The sequence below is a fragment of the Rhincodon typus genome, chromosome 11 (assembly GCF_021869965.1).
Source record: "Rhincodon typus isolate 14 chromosome 11, sRhiTyp1.1, whole genome shotgun sequence".
Taxonomy (NCBI): domain Eukaryota; kingdom Metazoa; phylum Chordata; class Chondrichthyes; order Orectolobiformes; family Rhincodontidae; genus Rhincodon; species Rhincodon typus.
Genome location: NC_063342.1, coordinates 37,476,536 through 37,494,595, shown reverse-complemented (window position 1 = coordinate 37,494,595; position 18,060 = coordinate 37,476,536). Strand labels below are relative to the sequence as shown.

At 38.3% G+C, this 18,060-nt stretch overlaps 1 protein-coding gene across 1 annotated transcript in view; it reads right to left on the bottom strand.

Moving 5' to 3' along the window:
- Positions 1 to 232: 232 nt before the first annotated feature.
- The window catches only part of LOC109936274 (sodium/potassium-transporting ATPase subunit alpha), a 43,429-nt gene continuing 25,601 nt past the window's right edge, over positions 233 to 18,060 (bottom strand). Inside the window, exons 5-23 of the mRNA XM_048603115.1 lie at positions 17,875 to 17,988; positions 17,642 to 17,776; positions 17,061 to 17,178; positions 16,020 to 16,288; positions 15,422 to 15,620; positions 14,686 to 14,795; positions 13,807 to 13,941; positions 13,010 to 13,202; positions 12,109 to 12,284; positions 10,143 to 10,279; positions 9,448 to 9,598; positions 6,959 to 7,127; positions 6,069 to 6,223; positions 5,766 to 5,889; positions 3,611 to 3,756; positions 2,077 to 2,207; positions 1,378 to 1,479; positions 1,136 to 1,227; positions 233 to 439 (exon numbers count right to left, since the gene is read on the bottom strand). Coding sequence (XP_048459072.1) covers positions 411 to 439; positions 1,136 to 1,227; positions 1,378 to 1,479; positions 2,077 to 2,207; positions 3,611 to 3,756; positions 5,766 to 5,889; positions 6,069 to 6,223; positions 6,959 to 7,127; positions 9,448 to 9,598; positions 10,143 to 10,279; positions 12,109 to 12,284; positions 13,010 to 13,202; positions 13,807 to 13,941; positions 14,686 to 14,795; positions 15,422 to 15,620; positions 16,020 to 16,288; positions 17,061 to 17,178; positions 17,642 to 17,776; positions 17,875 to 17,988 — 2,685 coding nt within the window. The 3' untranslated portion in view covers positions 233 to 410. The remainder of the gene's footprint in view (positions 440 to 1,135; positions 1,228 to 1,377; positions 1,480 to 2,076; positions 2,208 to 3,610; positions 3,757 to 5,765; positions 5,890 to 6,068; positions 6,224 to 6,958; positions 7,128 to 9,447; positions 9,599 to 10,142; positions 10,280 to 12,108; positions 12,285 to 13,009; positions 13,203 to 13,806; positions 13,942 to 14,685; positions 14,796 to 15,421; positions 15,621 to 16,019; positions 16,289 to 17,060; positions 17,179 to 17,641; positions 17,777 to 17,874; positions 17,989 to 18,060) is intronic.

Below are 18,060 nucleotides of genomic sequence, written 5' to 3'. Positions count from 1 at the left end.
AATGAAATCCAAACAGTATTCATAACATGCAATACCTTTTTGTAGAAAAAATACTGTTCCATCTAAAGATACATAAAGTATCTATGGTTTCCAGTTAAAATTGAATTACCAATTCTTGAAAGTAATGAAATTAAGGCAAGTAATTTAAAATAGTTTTATTACCCATTGCATTTGGTGTATATTAAATGGTTGTGCAATTAAGTAAAATACAAAAAGAGAGTACACACAACACTGACATAATCCAATTTATTTAAATTATACTTGTAAAAAGTTTATATAAAACCACTGACATTTTCAGTTTTGTTTCTTACAAAACAGTCTATCTCCATTCACCACAATTAGCACTTTAGTAAATGTTTAATAGTTAAGGCAGACAAACAAACTGATGCAATTTACTAGCATTTGTTCTTCTAGTAATATGTTTCCTGTTCCACCCAACCTAGAACAAAAGAACAAAAATCAGTGTGAAGTACATGACAAACCGAAGTAATCCACAATAATTATGCAATTCTCATTTCAGTTTTGAAAATTTATCATTCTTGTTCCCAGCATTATTTTCCCTTCCTCTCCTAAAGGAACAGTTTGAGGTCCTACAGTCACATGAGTACTGTTCAAGTAGTACCCCAACCCTCAATGGCTGCTTCTCACACCTAAACCAAGGCAGTAATAATTTAAGCGCAGTGTAATTTCACAGCAGAGCATATCATGCCCTCACCCAATATCACATTTGTGTGTTTATAAGCATGCTTTAACGGACAAGAATTGGAACCCTAGCTTCATGTGATTTTCTCTTGCATCTGTTAATACCAGTAGACCAGGGAAGCTAACTAATAACTGGCTCAGGTCAATACCAGAACAGGAACATCGGATAAACATGTCCCAAACCACTATGGGTAGCAGGAATATAAATCCACAAAATCATTAACCATTTAATACTATTTCAAATGTCAAGAATTGAGATCAAGCAACATGATGCAGTCTGGACTATCAGGGCAAATATAGAAATAAATCACAGCAAAGTCCGTCAGGAACATTAGAGTTTGAAGTTAAAGACTGCACATGAACCTTAAATGATTACTTACAAAATTACACTAAACATTATTAAGACACACTGTCACAAACAGTTTTAGATTACCTCCAGGGTTCCGACGGATGATGAATCTTCGGAGTTCATCATAAAGAAATATGATAAGACTGTATGGAAAGGCACAGAACCACCAGTTTGGTCTGAAAGAAAGTAAATTAAGGATTAACAAGAAGAATGTTAACCAATAAGAGAAAGTTCCAGTAAGAAAATTTGAACACAAAAGGTGCTTGAAACTTGGAACTAAAGCAATCACTATTGCAGGACACAAAAAACAAAATGAGAATTCTTACTTGAGTGGGTACATCCTGAGCGCAACATCAGTGCCAGGGCAGTATGAAAGGAAAGCAGCAAGTGCGGTCTCCTCAAACAAACCAAAGATGAGAATTTTGTTCCTGCGAAATAGAATATGTTATTGAGGCAGTGCAACAGAAAACAGTCGTCACTCAAAATACCTCTACAACTTGCACTCCTGGACACAACTACTCATATTGGGGCAGTTTCACGGGTGCTGGCAACTTGACAGCAACAAGGTGAATGACTCATCATCCACCTGAGTTTAGGCACCATTAGGTTATTCAAGTCAGTGGCACCATACATGACATTATCATATATTACTTCCTTTTCAGCACTTCAATTGCAGAAAATTTGGAAGATTTCAACTCTTCCCAATTCCAGTTGAAGGTGGCAATTAAAATATAGCAATATAGGTCGAAAATTTGGTGGAGACCCAATATTGATATGGGTTGTTTTACAATAAAGTATTGCTGCACAACACATTCACTTGAAAAATAACTAGATCACTGTATCACAATATGTATATATTCTAGTCCAAATTTAACCCAGTAACAATTGCACTTATATACCATTAGAATAAAATAGAAAGAGAAGCTTTAATTTTACAATTCTTTAGTCAGAAAGCCAACTATGATTACTATATATTATGCCATTGACAGCCAACCCCTCTCCTGAACATAGTTTTGAACATTTACTTCATTCCCTGCTGGAAGACGGAGTTCCTTCTGGTCTTACAGATAATTAAGTCAGCCCACTGTACAATCACAATGCTGACAAAAAATGAAGTGTGGCACGTGAACTCCACAATTTTCCGCTGTTCATAAGTCTGAAAAAGAGTAGAAATATTGTAGAAGGGAGTTATTAAATTATAAATATGCTCAGGGGTAGTCAGAAAGCTCAAACTTGATAAATAAAAGAAGTGTAATAAGATTGTAAGGTATCCTTTTTATTTCAATGGAAGCACACTGTAGAATGAACTCCAACCCAGTGACTGAAGTTTTCATTAATCAGTGAGTGTAATACCCCAGCTCTGACAAGTGAAGAAAGCAGATCATAGACTCCACCCATGTCTCCATAATCTTGCTTCTCTTCTGAAGCAAACTGTAGCTCTTCCTTTTATCTCCATTCATAAACTTCTAAATTTATAGGAAAACCTTGACTATTCAATGTTAAATGGATCCTCCAACAAGCAGCAACTCATTCACGATCCATTATTATGTACAAGACACTTGTTAGACCTCTGAAGTGCTGCACACTATTCTGGGTGCCACATTATAGGAATGCATTGGAAGGGGTGCAGAAGTGATTTATAAGAATGGTTTGAGGGATGAGAAACTTCAGTTATGAGGACAGATCAAAGAAATTGGGACTGTTCTCCTTTGAAAGAAAGTGGCTAAGCAGAAATCTGACAGAGGTCTTTAAAATCATGGCCAGCTGGCTGAAGTAGATGGGGAGAAACTACTCCCACTTGTAAAAGGAATAAGGAAGTGGCAGCACATTTAAAGTGATTTGCAACGGTTAGGGTTAGAAGCAAGGGTGATTTGGGAAAAAACCTTTTCACTCAGCCAGTAGTTATGGTATTGAATACACTACCTGGAAATGTAATGCAGGCAGGTTCCATTGAGGCAGAGGGCATTAGATGATTATCAGAAATGTAATAATGGTCAACAGTATGGGGCAAGTAGGAGATTGGCATTAGGCACTGATGCTGTCACTTGAAGAGCCAGCGCATACACAATAGGTAAAATAGACTTCTTCCATGTCGTAAGACTTGTGATTCTATGAAGTGTTTACTGAACGACTCCTCCATCTTAGAAAGAGGAATCAAAAATGAAATTATCAGCAGTCCCAACCCCATTGCCTTTTGGAGAAGTAAGTTTTATTAGCAGGATTACACAAATACAAATGTAAAACCGGACCCTGCGTGAGTCTCTGCTTAAACTGATTCAAAGAGTTTGATTTTTTAAATTAGGTCCAAACCCCATAAGAGATATATATGATATGTCAAGTTCCAATGTAAAGTAGGATGATTGTTTCTATTAATAAAGTTGCTCTAGAAAATGTTTGAAGCTGCCTGCCAGTTAAGAGTGAATTCTGACAATGGGCTCAGCTACTCTAATCATTAGCTACCAGAGGGATTGTGCATCCCCGAAGTCTAAACTAACTACATTACTGGAAACGAGGCTTTGGTTATCACAAATACATAGCAGTGAGGAGATTTGTACATACCCACTGTTGACCATAACTGTCTTCTACATCACTGACCCACCGGTTATCCCATCTCACACGCATTCCTATTAGATCAACTGGTAGAAATCCATTCTCAGCCAGGATCACAAAATATGTGAAAAAACCACCCAATGCCTGGATCATTCCTGGAGAGAAACAATTACATTAGTGTTTTAATTCTTGCCTTTACATTTGCTCATAAAAAACCTATTAGATAGCACAGACGAAGGAAATTTCGAAAGTCTGACAAGAAACATTAAATACAGTTTTGTAGGCAGTGAAAACACTGTACAGAATGAAGAAAAATAAAGATTTGTGTAATTATACAAAACATAGTCAACTGAAGTACAGTCTCAAGCTAAGAGGCAGAGACTGTTGCAAAAAAATGCGATATAAAAAGTAGCAAAGCAAGTTTAACAATTGAAAAAATATGGAACAAACTTAGAAAGACAAAGACTAAATCTGTCAATGACCACAGAAAATATTCATTTATAAAAGACAGGTGGGAAGTGATGCTATAATTGGCATTAGGAAAAAGGCAGCTTGTTAGATCAGTACTTTATCTTCATAGTAGATAAGACAAAATCCCTGCAGTGAAAATAAAAATAAATCAATGGAAGAAATTGAATTAGAATCATTCCAATGAGTAAGTTGATCAGTCACTGTAGATTTGTGATCAACAAGTAAATTTGAATAATCTAGCTGCATTTTTTTTTTATTGAAGATTATCATCATGTTATAGGGGAGTACTAACAGTATATTATATCCATGCATATATACCATAGTGACAGCATGTGATAGTTCCATACAAGATTTGAGCACACAAAAGCAGACAAATGGAGACAATCATGCAACATGAGCTGAAAATTGATTGAAAGGTAATAAACAGGAAAGAGTTAGGATTAAGGGCATGTGCCTAGGTTATTAGGATGTGACCAATAAATATTACCAAAGGGTTCACACTGGGACCTCAGATTTTCACATTCTGAAGACATGCCTACAGTTACACTGGCATGAATAGGAAAGGTTTAGAGGGATATAGGCCAAATGCAGGCAACTGAGACTGGCTTAATTTGGGAAACTTGGTTGGCATGAACAAGTTGGGCCGAAGGGTCCGTTTCTGTGCTATATGATTCTATGAACTGAGTTTGGCACATCTCACTTGAGCAATATTTGAGAGAAGGCATTTCAGGGACTTGGAAGACTTCAAATTTCACTCCTTGTAACAGTTCCATTTTAGAGAAATAGGCTTAAATTTTTTGTTTTAAAACAGTTAACGCAGTAAATATAACTGTTTAGATATAACTGTTTAGATAGAACTACCGGAAAGATTACAGAACTCTTTATAATGAGCCAGTTAGTACTCATCAAATGCTAACATAACTTTCTAGTGAAGCAATATTCAAATATAAAGCAATGACTCAAAACCAATTAAATGCATGTCAATCATACTTGGGGAAATTATTTGACATGAACAGAGTGCTAGTAAATAGAAAACAATGTTGGCTGAGCAACACAATTTTGCATAAATAAGTCAAAAAAAGCAAATTGAAAGAGTGATTCTAGACTAATCTTAAATCACTTACTCCAATCATTCCACTGTTTAGTTTCAAAAGCCATTTTACTGATGCTGCAATTTTACTGATGCTCCCCTTCCACCCGAGTGTGCTGGCCCTCAGCAGGTTGAGAATGAGGAGATGCATTTAAATGCAACTACAACTTACATTCATGGCATATTGCACACCTCCCTAGTACGTTGTCAAAACAGCCACTCTTTACACTTGATATTCTGCAGAAGCAGCATATTTCAATGCAGGAGCTCAATCGAGTCTTCATGTGACAGTCATTCACAGGCTCACTGAGCAACAGTCCAAGAATAAACACTTTGGCTTAAACCCCAAAGCCTGGGGACATTTAAGCCAAATAAAGCACTACTGTAGACCAGTCTGGATTCATCCCAGACTGTAGTGGGTAAAAAGTCATTCATCTAGGCATTTCTGCACTGAATGGAGCTTTGAATTTCACTACTTCTTTCAATGCTGAAAGCCTTATCAAACCAATTCAAAAATTTTAAATCCTGCGAACAGTACTTGCATACTTTTCAAAATGGTGGAAGTAGAAAAATTAGAATAGTCAAACAAAAACTATCACTCACCAATCTGTCCATAAGCCATACTAATCAATCGCTCATTCACCAGTTTGTCAGTCTTGGGATTGCGTGGTTGTCTCTTCATTATGTCACTTTCAGCCTGTTCATAAGCAAGTGAGATGGCAGGAACCTGCGACCGACAGCACAGAAATAGTTAATGGGTCATCCTCTTGTCACTGGGTAAAATGTAGGATAAACAGCCTGAGGTGAGGACATCCATTGGGTGAAGAAGCAAGTACCAGTACATTATGGAACCTTAAATATTCACCTCCATAAAACAAATACAAGGAGGACTGAATGAAAACTCACCATATCAGTGCCCAGGTCGATGCAGAGGATTGTAACAGTTCCGAGTGGCAGTGGGACGTTTGCAATAATGAAAACCAGAAATGGTGTGATTTCAGGGATATTGCTGGTTAATGTGTAAGCAATGGATTTTTTTAGATTATCAAAAATCAGGCGACCTGCAAAGAGATCAGATCACAATTTGGAGAAATAATTAAAATACCTCTGCACAAACTGAGCTCCGTACTTTGCACTTCTTACAAAATAACAAAAATGAGACATGAGACATCTCAGCAAGATGGGATATATAATTCTTACTCTTAAAAAAAGGCATGGGTATTACTCAGCTCAAGATGCAACCGTGACTGAATGTTCTAAACTTAAATATTTAAGAAATATAAACAAAGGTCTCGTTTCTTTCTCTTCCAACCCTCTATCCTTATCCTTCATCTCAACATGATATATTACGCTGGAAACTATTCAAAATGTCAGGCTGGACAGCAAAGTGTCAAGAGGTTACTGAAGCATCACAGCTGAATCAATGTTATTCTGGTTAAATCACTACATACATGCTTTTTCAGGATTACTGAATACAGAGGAGCTGCAACCTGCTAACTGAACTACATCCCTCTTCACTGAAGTGTGAAATATTTTTAATAGCCAACTGCAGCTTGAGTTCTGATGGGGTAACTTAAACTTTCCATTTAACTGTTTTCTACTCCCGTAGGACAAATAGCAGTACGTGGTAATAGGAATAGGTACAAATCTGTACAGAAAATTGAAATTACTGTAACTAAATAGTTCTTTTGAAATACTGACTGATATGCTCTATAATTCTAGCACTTTCCATTTTGGTTAGAAATTTAGATAGCCCAAAGACAGATGTTTCTATCAATTCAAAACATTACCCTCACCTTCTTCTACACCAGTGACAATCGAAGCAAAGTTATCATCTAGCAGGATCATGTCAGCAGCTTGTTTGGACACATCAGAACCAGCAATACCCATTGCAACACCAATATCAGCCTTCTTCAGGGCAGGAGAGTCATTCACTCCATCACCTGTCACAGCTACAATGGCACCCTGCAAGATAGTAAATCAAAACATTATCAAACCATCAGCCTTGGCTCAATTCAGTTGCCTTGAGCTGCAAGGTTTTAAGTTCAAGTCCCACTCCAAAACAGGATCGGAACTAAAAAAAAAAACCAAGGAAGCTCTTCGCCACAATACTGAGTGGATGCTGTGCTGTCATAGGTATCTTTCTTTGGGCAAGATGCTAAACTAAGGTCCTGCTTATTCACAAGTCTATGTACAAGATCCCATGGCACTATTTTGAAGAACTATCCAGGCCAATAGTTTCTCCCAATGAACTGTACAGGAACAAATCATCTAGTCACCAACATGCTATTTGTATTGCATGACATTTCCTGCATCATAATAACGAATGACTACAATTCAAAAGTACTTAATTCACTATGAAGTCATTTGATAAATTCTGCAGTGAAAGGTCCTTTATAAATTAAACCTTTCATTTGATGTATTGTTATTTGTAAGCAACTCTCATGCAGGCTGATTTGGATCCTCCAATTACAGTTTTGCCCTCTGTCAATTTTGTGGCTCGACTCCAGAGACAGAATCTATGATTACAGACAACACAGTATGGAGCTGGAGGAATACAGCAGGCCAGGCAGCATCAGAGTAGGAAAGTTGACGTTTCGGGTCGGGACCCTTCTTCAGAAATGCTGCTGCCTGGCCTGCTGTGTTCCTCCAGCTCCATACTGTGTTGTCTCTGACTCTAGCATCTGTAGTTCTTGCTATGTCCTATGATTACAGAAGCGGTCCTTGTGGGAGAGAACCTATAATTGGAGGAGCGGAATAAAGGCAATGAGAGAGAAAGGAGACAGGGAGGTCAAGGTCATAGCCAATCCAGTGGAAGTGACGCCAGTTCTGGCTGTATCACTAAGACAGACGCAATGCTATGGAGGTAGCAGAGAAAAGAACAGTAATGAAAGAGGAGAGGGAGAATTGAAGAGGCAAGACAAATGAGAGAAGAGGTGTGGTCAACAGGCTACGTTGCTCACTTTAACATTTGTAGCTTGTGTTATTTATTAATGAATACAATTTTCATCAACTCCTTTTAAAAGGAAATCTTTTCGTTCTTTTGAAACCCTCTTCCTGAGCTAGGCTTTCAATGTCATGAATGACTGCTGGAAAATAATTGAACAAAAATGAAGGAAAAATTCTTTCAAATATCTTGCTTCCTCTTTTAAAATTGTCCAATAAACTGTAATTCCAGAGCTGACTGGCATCTGGGATAGAGGAAGAAAAATATTGTGCCTGCTAGTCTTTCTTTAGATGTTTTTGCCTCAAAAATATCTGTATACAAGTTTCAACTGGCCATGGTTAATTCCACTTTTAAAATTCTTTTAATGGGCTGAAAAGGTCCAGTTGTTCCAGAACAGCCTGACCTTCCAGACCCAAGGCTTGCTTTACCATCAGCCACTGGAGGATGATAACAATGAGGATTTTGCAGGCGCAGGGTGAATGAAAAAAAAAAAAATTCTTTCATAGTTGTTAGATCCTTGGCTGTGCGCCGACCAAAGTTTCTCATTTCTTTTAATATCCTTTAATGAAGCTGTACAGCAAGTCTGCAAACTCCTGGTTGATGAACAATTCAGAGTCTAACTTAAATTTGAAGATCTTAGGACTCTGAAAACCAAAATGTATCTCCCAAAAAACCAAAATGTAGCAGTCAAGAAAATCTCAAAAAACCCTGATAGAAAATTACTTTGCTGTGCAGCGGAGATCAAACAACTGGATAATTTTCAGGGAAAGAGAATTTTTGATGTATTTTGTCACATTTTCTGGAGCAACACTGGACAAGGGGGGCATTTGGTTCACATGCAGTGCCGCACAAGGTTAGGTGAAAGATGAGTACTTGTTTTTTAAACAAAAAAAACAAGCAAACGTATGTAATAAAACCTCCATAGATAATTCATTTAAATAAAAACTCCAGTTTTAATCTTAGAAGCTGCTGACTGAGCACAATGCAGCCTGTACGAGCCATTCTTTGGACTTTACAGGACCCACTCTTCAGTAAACATTGAGAATCCCATTGATATAAAATGGTCCAGGTTGGAAAATGCCTCAAAATGGGAGGCTCATTTACGCCACAGGCAGAAGTTCTGTCACAACCAAGATGTGACCAAGCACAAGATCTGGGATTCAACACTTGTAAAATTTAGATTTATTTGCTGAGTAAGTTGTGCACTGTGCAAAAACTTGCTCAAAATGCAAGCATAATTTAAATGCAAACCTCTTATTCAGTCCCCTTAATTGCAACATAGTGTTTGAAGAATGGGAAGGCATCTGCATCATGTTTACAAGTGTAACTGTTTCCTACCTGTCGCTGACAGCCTTCCACGATAATCAGTTTCTGCTGGGGAGAGGTTCGAGCAAAGACTATCTCTGTATGATGATGTAAGATTTCATCCAACTTTTCTGAGGTTAGATCTTTCAGTTCTGAACCATGAACAACACAAGCTTTGGCATCCCTGTATCACAAAGTGCAAGATGAGCCTCAGAAAAATTGCAATACTTACATAAATGATTAGTGATTATCATTCATATTCGAATGTAGTTTGCAATTACTGGGCTGCTGAACCATTGAAAGAATCACAGATGAAACTGATCTTTAACTCACTCACCATTCTCTCAGTAGGGGATTACAGAACAGCAATTGCAAGCATTCCTGCTCAATTTTTTAAAATCCAGCTGGAAAAAGGGCCCAGCCTTTTTTTTAGCGTCACTATCCAGAAGTCAGCTAACTCACAGCAGATGCCAGGAATCGAAGTTTATAATCTGTCGGTACCAGTTACTGCGCCTTTATTTGATAAGTCATTGGAGGAGTGATAATGAATTGAATGAAAAACGCTGGGAATGATCTCCATCAGTGGCTCTCATTAAAGAGAACCTCAATAATCTAGGTCCCAAATCCATCTAGTTCTCAGTTAGTTAATCTCAGTCAAGGTCAGAGCGAAGTATTATGAACAGCCACAGAAACAGTGAAGCACAAAGGGGATTCCACATTCTGCTTACCTGGGATTAACCTGACTACTGGGAATGTTCAGTCGAGCAGCAATGTCTTCAATGGTCTCATTTCCTTCAGAGATGATACCCACACCCTTAGCAATAGCCTTAGCTGTGATTGGATGATCCCCAGTTACCATGATAACCTATAAATTACAAATTACAAATATGAACTGAAAAGAAAATCTCAGAAGACCCTGCCCCCACATTCTTGCTTAGAGATAATTATAACAATTTACAGAAATATCACGACATTTTGAAAGGTGCCACACAACAGACTACTTTAAAAGATAAGTTGTGGGGGACTGAAGGGCAGATTAAGGAATCGACTGTATTCTTGTAAGTGGTTATCAATGGTGGTGGCTCTGTGCAGAGTGGTCACCGATAGTGTTCAAAGTCTTTGGAATTTGAACTCATATTCTTCAATCTTTGCTCATAATAATTTGGATAGTAATATGGAACTGCCACTAGCTCAATGATCTGAAGAAATAATTGAAATCAGATTTCAATATTGTTGAAAATGAACACCTGTCTGATATGTTATAGAGTCAGAGTCCTACAGCATGGAAACAGACCCTTCAGTCCATGCCAATCATAATCCTAAACTAAACTAGTCCCACCTGCCTGCCTGCTCCAAACATTTCCTATTCATATATCCAACCAAATGTCTTTTAAACGTTGTAATTGTACCGCATTTACCACTACATCAGGAAGTTCATTCCACTCATAAACCACCCTGTGTAAAAAATTTGCTGATGTCTTTTTAAAAATCTCTCTCCTCTCACCTTAAAAATGGGTCCTAGTCTTGAAATTCCCCATCTTTGGGAAAGATAACTACCATTAATTCTATCTATACCTCATTATTTTATAAACTTCTATCAGGTCACCTCTCAACCTCCTACGCTCAAGTGAAAAGTGTCCCAGCCTATCCAGCCTTTCCATATAACTCAAACCTTCCACACCTGGCCACATCCTGGTAAATCTCTCCTGCTCGGTAATATATCCTTCTTATAATTGGACGACCAGAACTGGGCACAACGTTCCAGATGAGGCCTCACCAATGTCCTGTACAACCTCAACATAACTTCCCAACTGCTAAACTAAAAGGATTGAGCAATGAAGGCAAATGTGCCAAACACCTTTACAACTATCTTGTCTATGTGTGACGCAAACTTTAAAGAATTATGTACCTGCACCTCTAGGTCCCTCTGTTCGACAACACTACCCATTGTTGTTTAATAAAGCTAAATGTAATAACATTATGCCTGTTGGATGGGGTAATGTCAACAATGGATATAACATGCTGGGTTCAGAACTAAAGTTTTCAGACAAAAACGAGTCTGAATGTCATGGAACATTATTGTCTCAAAATACATGGCCAAAACCGAGAGCCTGTGGTAAATGGACTATCAGGTGAGCCAAGATAAAGCAAAAAGCCTCATTTTCCTTTCTTTGGCCTTATATACAATACTGTTTATATATCTGGCTTTTCACACGAGAGGTCAAAGGATTACACCCCTGAAATTTTTGTGATTGGAGTTGGGTTTGCCTTGTTAAAACATGTTTAAATGTTAGGGAAATATAAAGATTATTAAATGAACAAGAGTTCAGCCCAGGCCCAGGAATATCATTCCTAATTTAAGTAAACTCGGGAAAACAGGTGACACGTAAAGATTATGCAAACATCGAAATAGATTAATGTCAGTTTTTCGTTTTTGGCAGGGTTGCTGACCTCAGGAACAAGTTACCAGCTTGTGCAGTAAATGCACGTACAATGCAAATATTCAAAAGGGAGTGAAGCCGAGATACTGGCCAATGGGATACACGGAATTTGAGTCAGATTAATTTCTCAGATATTTTTTAAACCTCTGCATTGGGTTAGAGGTCTTAAAAATCCATTTGCATTCTATGAAGTTTTGTAAAATTACTTTAAATTAGTTTCAACCACTTTGCACCTCAGATCATTCATCTTTACCTTGATCCCAGCGCTTCTGCATTTACCAACAGCATCTGGTACAGCAGCACGAGGAGGATCGATCATCGACATGAGTCCAACAAAGCACAGGTCAGTCAGAGGGAAATTGGGCTCATCTGCATCAAATGCATATCCTTCTGTATACGTTTCATCAGGCAGTGCTAAATGGCAGAACCCTAGAGGAGTGTTGGAAGGTTCAGCAGGGAAAATTGCACTTGATTATTTGTATAAACTAATATCTACAAGTACAACTTAACTTGTACTTCGCTAAAAACAATCTTACTTAGAAGAACTGGTAGAGAGCATCAAAAGTGTTTTGTGCGGAGATATGGTTTGCAATCCATTTCAGATAGAACTAAAGTTTCTCCTGTTGGCAGTTAGGCCCTTTATACTTTCAATTTAGGTATTCTTGTGTTAATCTACAGCGAGTAGAAGATCCCAGTGCACAACTGCTGATAATTTGTGATATTTCAAAAATCCATAAAAGCTTATGCCCGCATAATATTCACCCATGTCTAAAAAAAATCCAATACATGTTTTGAGTTAAAAGATTTTATCTTTTTAAAAACAGAGGTTTTGAAATTGTATCGATTTTCTGCAAATACTGGCTGATTTTCCTTACTGGCCTGATTTTTGAAGTCAAATGTGACAAACCCAGTCTTATCACTGACCAGTTAACAGCACAGACTAGGAATTAAATCTGCAACTGCATTGGTGTAGTTTGTTACACACTGCCTTAACCAAGTAAACATTAAAGACAGCAAGTTACCTTTTCAAGAACATTAATTATTCTGCTTTATATTCAGTAGATGGTTGCAGTTTAGCATTCAAATGCTCACTGTATTTGTGCCATTAATCCCAGCACTTCTAAACCCTCCCAGACCCAAGCCTTGTTCCATACCCAGCACACGTTCTCCCAAGCCACCTAGCTCCAAGTAAGCATTCTGGAATGCCTCTTTCATTTCCTCATTCAATGGCTGTTCTTCACCATTTAGAAGGATGGTGGAGCAACGGTCCAGTATGCGTTCAGGTGCTCCCTTCATCACCAGCAGGTAGCGGCTTTCACTGGATTTTTCATTTTTATGGATAGATAGCTGAAGGAAAAGTTACTGAAACTTAGGAAGAGTCAGGAACATTTCTAAAATGCATTGCTAAAATTACGTTAAGGAAAATCACAAGAACCAGATTGTGAGATGTATTTAATCATATCATACAATTAAATGCTTACAAGCTTTTGGAACAGGAAAATGGACCAAAGAATAAATTAAAATGGAATGTGGCTCTTCCCCCTTTATTCATATACACAATTGTGAACTAGCCTCAAGCCAATTATGGAAACATTATAATATTATTGGGTTTAAAAGAAAACTGATCATATTTTCTACTCACTGGGCCATCTCAATTAATCATATAAAAAGAACAGGATAGCCCAGCAACATATAAAAGTTGCCTTTACTTGAATTCTGAAACTTCATTTGCACTGGCGTTAACTCTGGGTAAGATAAGCTGTCATCCACCACCATACACTATTTGGTGCTGCTGGAAAGATGATCTTTAGTATTCATGCTTGTTTCCTCAAATATCAGCAACTACTGCAACATGGCCACAAACTCTAATTGGCTCCCCTCCAATTAGCATTCGTCTGGTTTCTGGGCCTCCCCAAAGCTGGTTCTCAAACCTGCCGAATTTTCTTGTTACCTGATATTTATTGGTGGAGTTGAATGGAATTTCCACAATCTTCGGATTTTGGTCTCTCATTTGTTGAACTGATCCACAGCACAGTTCAATACACTTCAGAAGAGCAGATTCAGAAGCATCTCCAGCAACACTTCGCTACATGAAAATAGAAACACAATTATTACAGCTGATCTAACACCACAGACCCAATAACTGCACTCAACAGGCAAAAACAAAACCACCAATGCAGCACTCAAAAGCTTTCTTTCAAGCCATTCTCAGCATTCAAACTGAAGGGTGGCTGTACATTAAAATGATTTCACAGGTTTATGAATGTAGGAGTTCTGACAACATGACCATCAACCTCCACAAGTTTATTACCCAATTACATAAAAAGCAAACACGTGCAACATTACACCACAAACAAACAACCTGGAATAAAATGTAAAGCCTAATATGCCTTTATACCCTTAATTTTCAAAGTGGCGTTTATGCTGCGAAAACTGATTCTTATTGCAATGGCGCAGCACTGACTGAGAGTCTGCAAGTCTGCTACTGAGAATGATCAGTTTAAAAGAGACTAGTCTACAGGTGCTACCAAACAGTACTGCAAATGCAGCTTAAAAGTCTGAATGAAATAAGACGACTGCGTTTGGTACGATGCTCTGAAAACTATTTGTTTTAAAGACGTATCAAATATTAACGTTAATGGTCAGAACAGCTTAAAAGTAACCAGGTAAACTAAGATCCGCCTTGAAAGTTGTACCATTATTTATGCTAGATATTTAACCATCACCTCTACGTGGAATTTTAAGCTGAGCTTTGCTGCAACCATGGAATTTCCACTGTTGTGAGGGCACACTGAAACTATTGGAATTCATGTGTCTCAATTAAATTCACCTTCAAGATTGGTACATTTTCTTGTCCTGCCTGGAAAACAGCACGGTTGCACAAAGCAGCAACACGGGACAGTGCAGACCAAGTGGGTGAAGACTTATCAAAAGCAGCACCTATAAAAAGACAGGCATAGGTAGTTAGGTCTTGGTGATTCCAGACTTCAACTCACAATTTCAAATTAAGAAAGGTTTGTGTCACTTTAGCTTATGCAACTATTAATCTTTAACGTACATGTGCTTTGCTTAGATGTGAGTCTTTTAAGGAACAAGCCAATATGAGGTAGTCTCTAGGGTGGTTTGTGCAGTTAGTTCACATGCTTATCCAGGTGATGGAGAAAAGCCTGAACAGGGAAAGGTATTGAACTCAGCTCTACTGAATGCTGGAAGTCTGCAAGCTTCCCACGCATTACATAATCTCTGCATGTCAGATTGCTCATTTTGACCCAGCGGTCATTCTTACTTAAAATGACTGCTAATTCTGCATAATTTTCAGTCCCCATTGCAAAATTTGGAAGCTGCCAAGAATTCACTTAAACAACAGGTAGCATTTGGTAGGACTTAAAGCCACTGACAATTACTGGAAATAATGCCAATTCCCTATCAATAGGTACCTGAACAAACCTATCTTGTGGAGATTTAACAAGGAAGCCTACAACCTCATATCTGAACTCCTGCTTAACAAAAGGGATGTAGCCAGTAAAATCCGAGATTTGAAAGACAGGAAAAATTATTCTCCTAACCCGACTGGTTTTCAGTAGTATCAGCTTCGTGGATCTGGTTATCAAACCACATGTGAGCCACTGTCATTCGATTCTGCGTTAGTGTTCCAGTCTTGTCAGAACAGATAGTGGAAGTCGATCCTAAGGTCTCCACAGCTTCAAGATTCTTAACCAAGCAGTTTTTCCGTGCCATACGTTTGGCAGTCAGAGTTAGACACACCTGAAGGGACATAATTGATATTATGAGTAAATTCTGCAGACTGCCAGGGTCATGATATATTTCCTAATGTGCCCACAAGTGAAATTATATCAATAGTTACCTCTTGCTCTGAAAAATGCCAAACCTCCCTTATTTTCCTTTTAATAAAAGCCCTTCAGTATCTTAAGAAGTTAAAGAAATAAAACTGCAAGACTTTTTATTCATTTCAGAAGAGAAAGGACTTTATGTCTAACTTGCCTGGCCTCCCAAATCTTTTTCTTTCTATTTCTTCCTAAAACACTTCGTAATTACTGAAACAAATGCTGGCTTAGCTCTACAACAGATAGAAAATCCGCTCCGATAAATTCCATCCTACGTGAACCTGAAAATGACCCCACAGCACGCAAGACTATTTCATACCGTGACAGTAGCAAGCAAGCCCTCTGGCACGTTGGCAACAATGATTCCAATCAAGAAGATGACTGCTTCAAGCCAGGTGTATCCAAGGATGAGGGAGAGAATAAAGAAGGTCACACCAAGGAAGACAGCCACTCCAGTGATGATGTGGATGAAATGTTCGATCTCAATAGCAATTGGCGTTCGTCCCACCTCCAGCCCAGATGCTAGAGTTGCAATCCTACCCATGACAGTGCGGTCACCCGTATTGATGACAATACCTCGAGCAGTACCTATGCAAACGAGGAGCCTGACATCACTATTTTATGAAAATGAAATTGGTTTGCATGGTACCTGTCAAGTCCAAGAGAAGTTTGAAGTGCTGCAAGTTCAATTAAATGCTTGTGTAACACAATCTCTATTGGACTGCCCACCATGAGCAGCAGTGAAAAACAACATCTTTTTAATGAAACTGGTTGAGAGATAAATGGTGGCCAGGAGACTGAGAACTCCATGATCTAAGAAACGCCATGGAGTTTCTGTGCCCATCTTAAGTGATCTACCAAAATAGATGTAGTACTAAATGGTTGGTGGCATAGTAGTAAGGTCACTGGACCGGAATCCAGGTTAATATTCTGAGCACACGAGTTAAAATCCCATGTCTGATGGGTGAACTTGAATTCAATTAAAAGAACTGGAATATAAAGCTAGTATAATGGCAACATCTAAGAACGGTTAAATGACGTTAACTACACATCTGGTTCATTAACGTTCTATAGGTAAGCAAATCTGCATCCTTACCTGATCTGATTTACATAGGATTCAGACACACAAGTGTAGTCAACTCTGAACTGCCCTCTGGACAATAATTGCTGATGACCCATAACCCACAAACAAACAAAAAACTCCTTTGTATAGCATTACAGCAGTCTAATTATATGCTTAGGTCTCAGTATAGCTGAAACCCACAATTTTCTACATCAAAACAGGAGGGCTAGTACTAAGCCAAGTTTGATTTTCATTACTTTAGCACTCTCAATACTAACAAATGAAGCTTACTCATACCTTCAACACAGTTGGTGGAGAAGAAGGCAATGTTTCGTGTCTCCAGGGGACTTTCACTGGTACATTCAGGTGATCGAGTTTGAGGCTCCGATTCTCCAGTCAATGATGAATTGTCCACCTAAATGAAAACATAAAAATGCATTTATTTTTGGGTAGGATCATAATGACTTTGTACAACTGAACTGTCAACTGCAATACCAAGTTTACTTCAAGGCCACATTTATATCCTCTGCTTTTTTCAAGGAAAACCTAGAGCTCTTTATCAGCAGCACATAACTGAACCTACTATCTAGGAATAATTATCGCTGCTTAGTAATGTTACCACGTTAATCAGAATGCAGTTAAATACAGGCTGCATATATTGGCCTCTAATTTATTGTAAAATGAGCCTGGCCTAGAGACCGTTTTGAATTTGGTTAGCTTGGAGTTTATTTCAATCATAGCCCCTTTCATTTAAAGAACAATACAGGTCAAACTCAAAAGCTTCCGTAAATAGACTTAGTTCATTAATACAATTACGGTAATAAGGACGAGGTGATGTTAGGGCAAGGAGATTATCCCATTGCATTAGGCATACACACCTTGCAACCATGTGCTGAGATAATTCGCAAGTCTGCAGGGATCCTGTCACCACCTTTTACCTCCACCAGGTCTCCAGCAACTACATGCTCAGCATTGATAGTCATCTTCTCGCCTTCTCGGATAACCAGGGCTTGCTGGGGTAGAGAGAATCAAAATGTGACCGCAGTTATATAACAATACACACTTTTCATATCAATACCCTTTGTTTCATTGGATCTTAGGTACAACCCACCTGGGGCACCATGTTCTTGAACGAGTCCATAATTTTTGAGCTTTTAGCCTCTTGGTAATATGAGAAACAGCCAGTTATTATGACCACGGTAGACAATACAACTCCCAAGTATAACTGCAAAAATCACAGGATATACATGAAAGAGAAATATAACAAAACCAAGTTGGCAACGTAATATTCATAGCA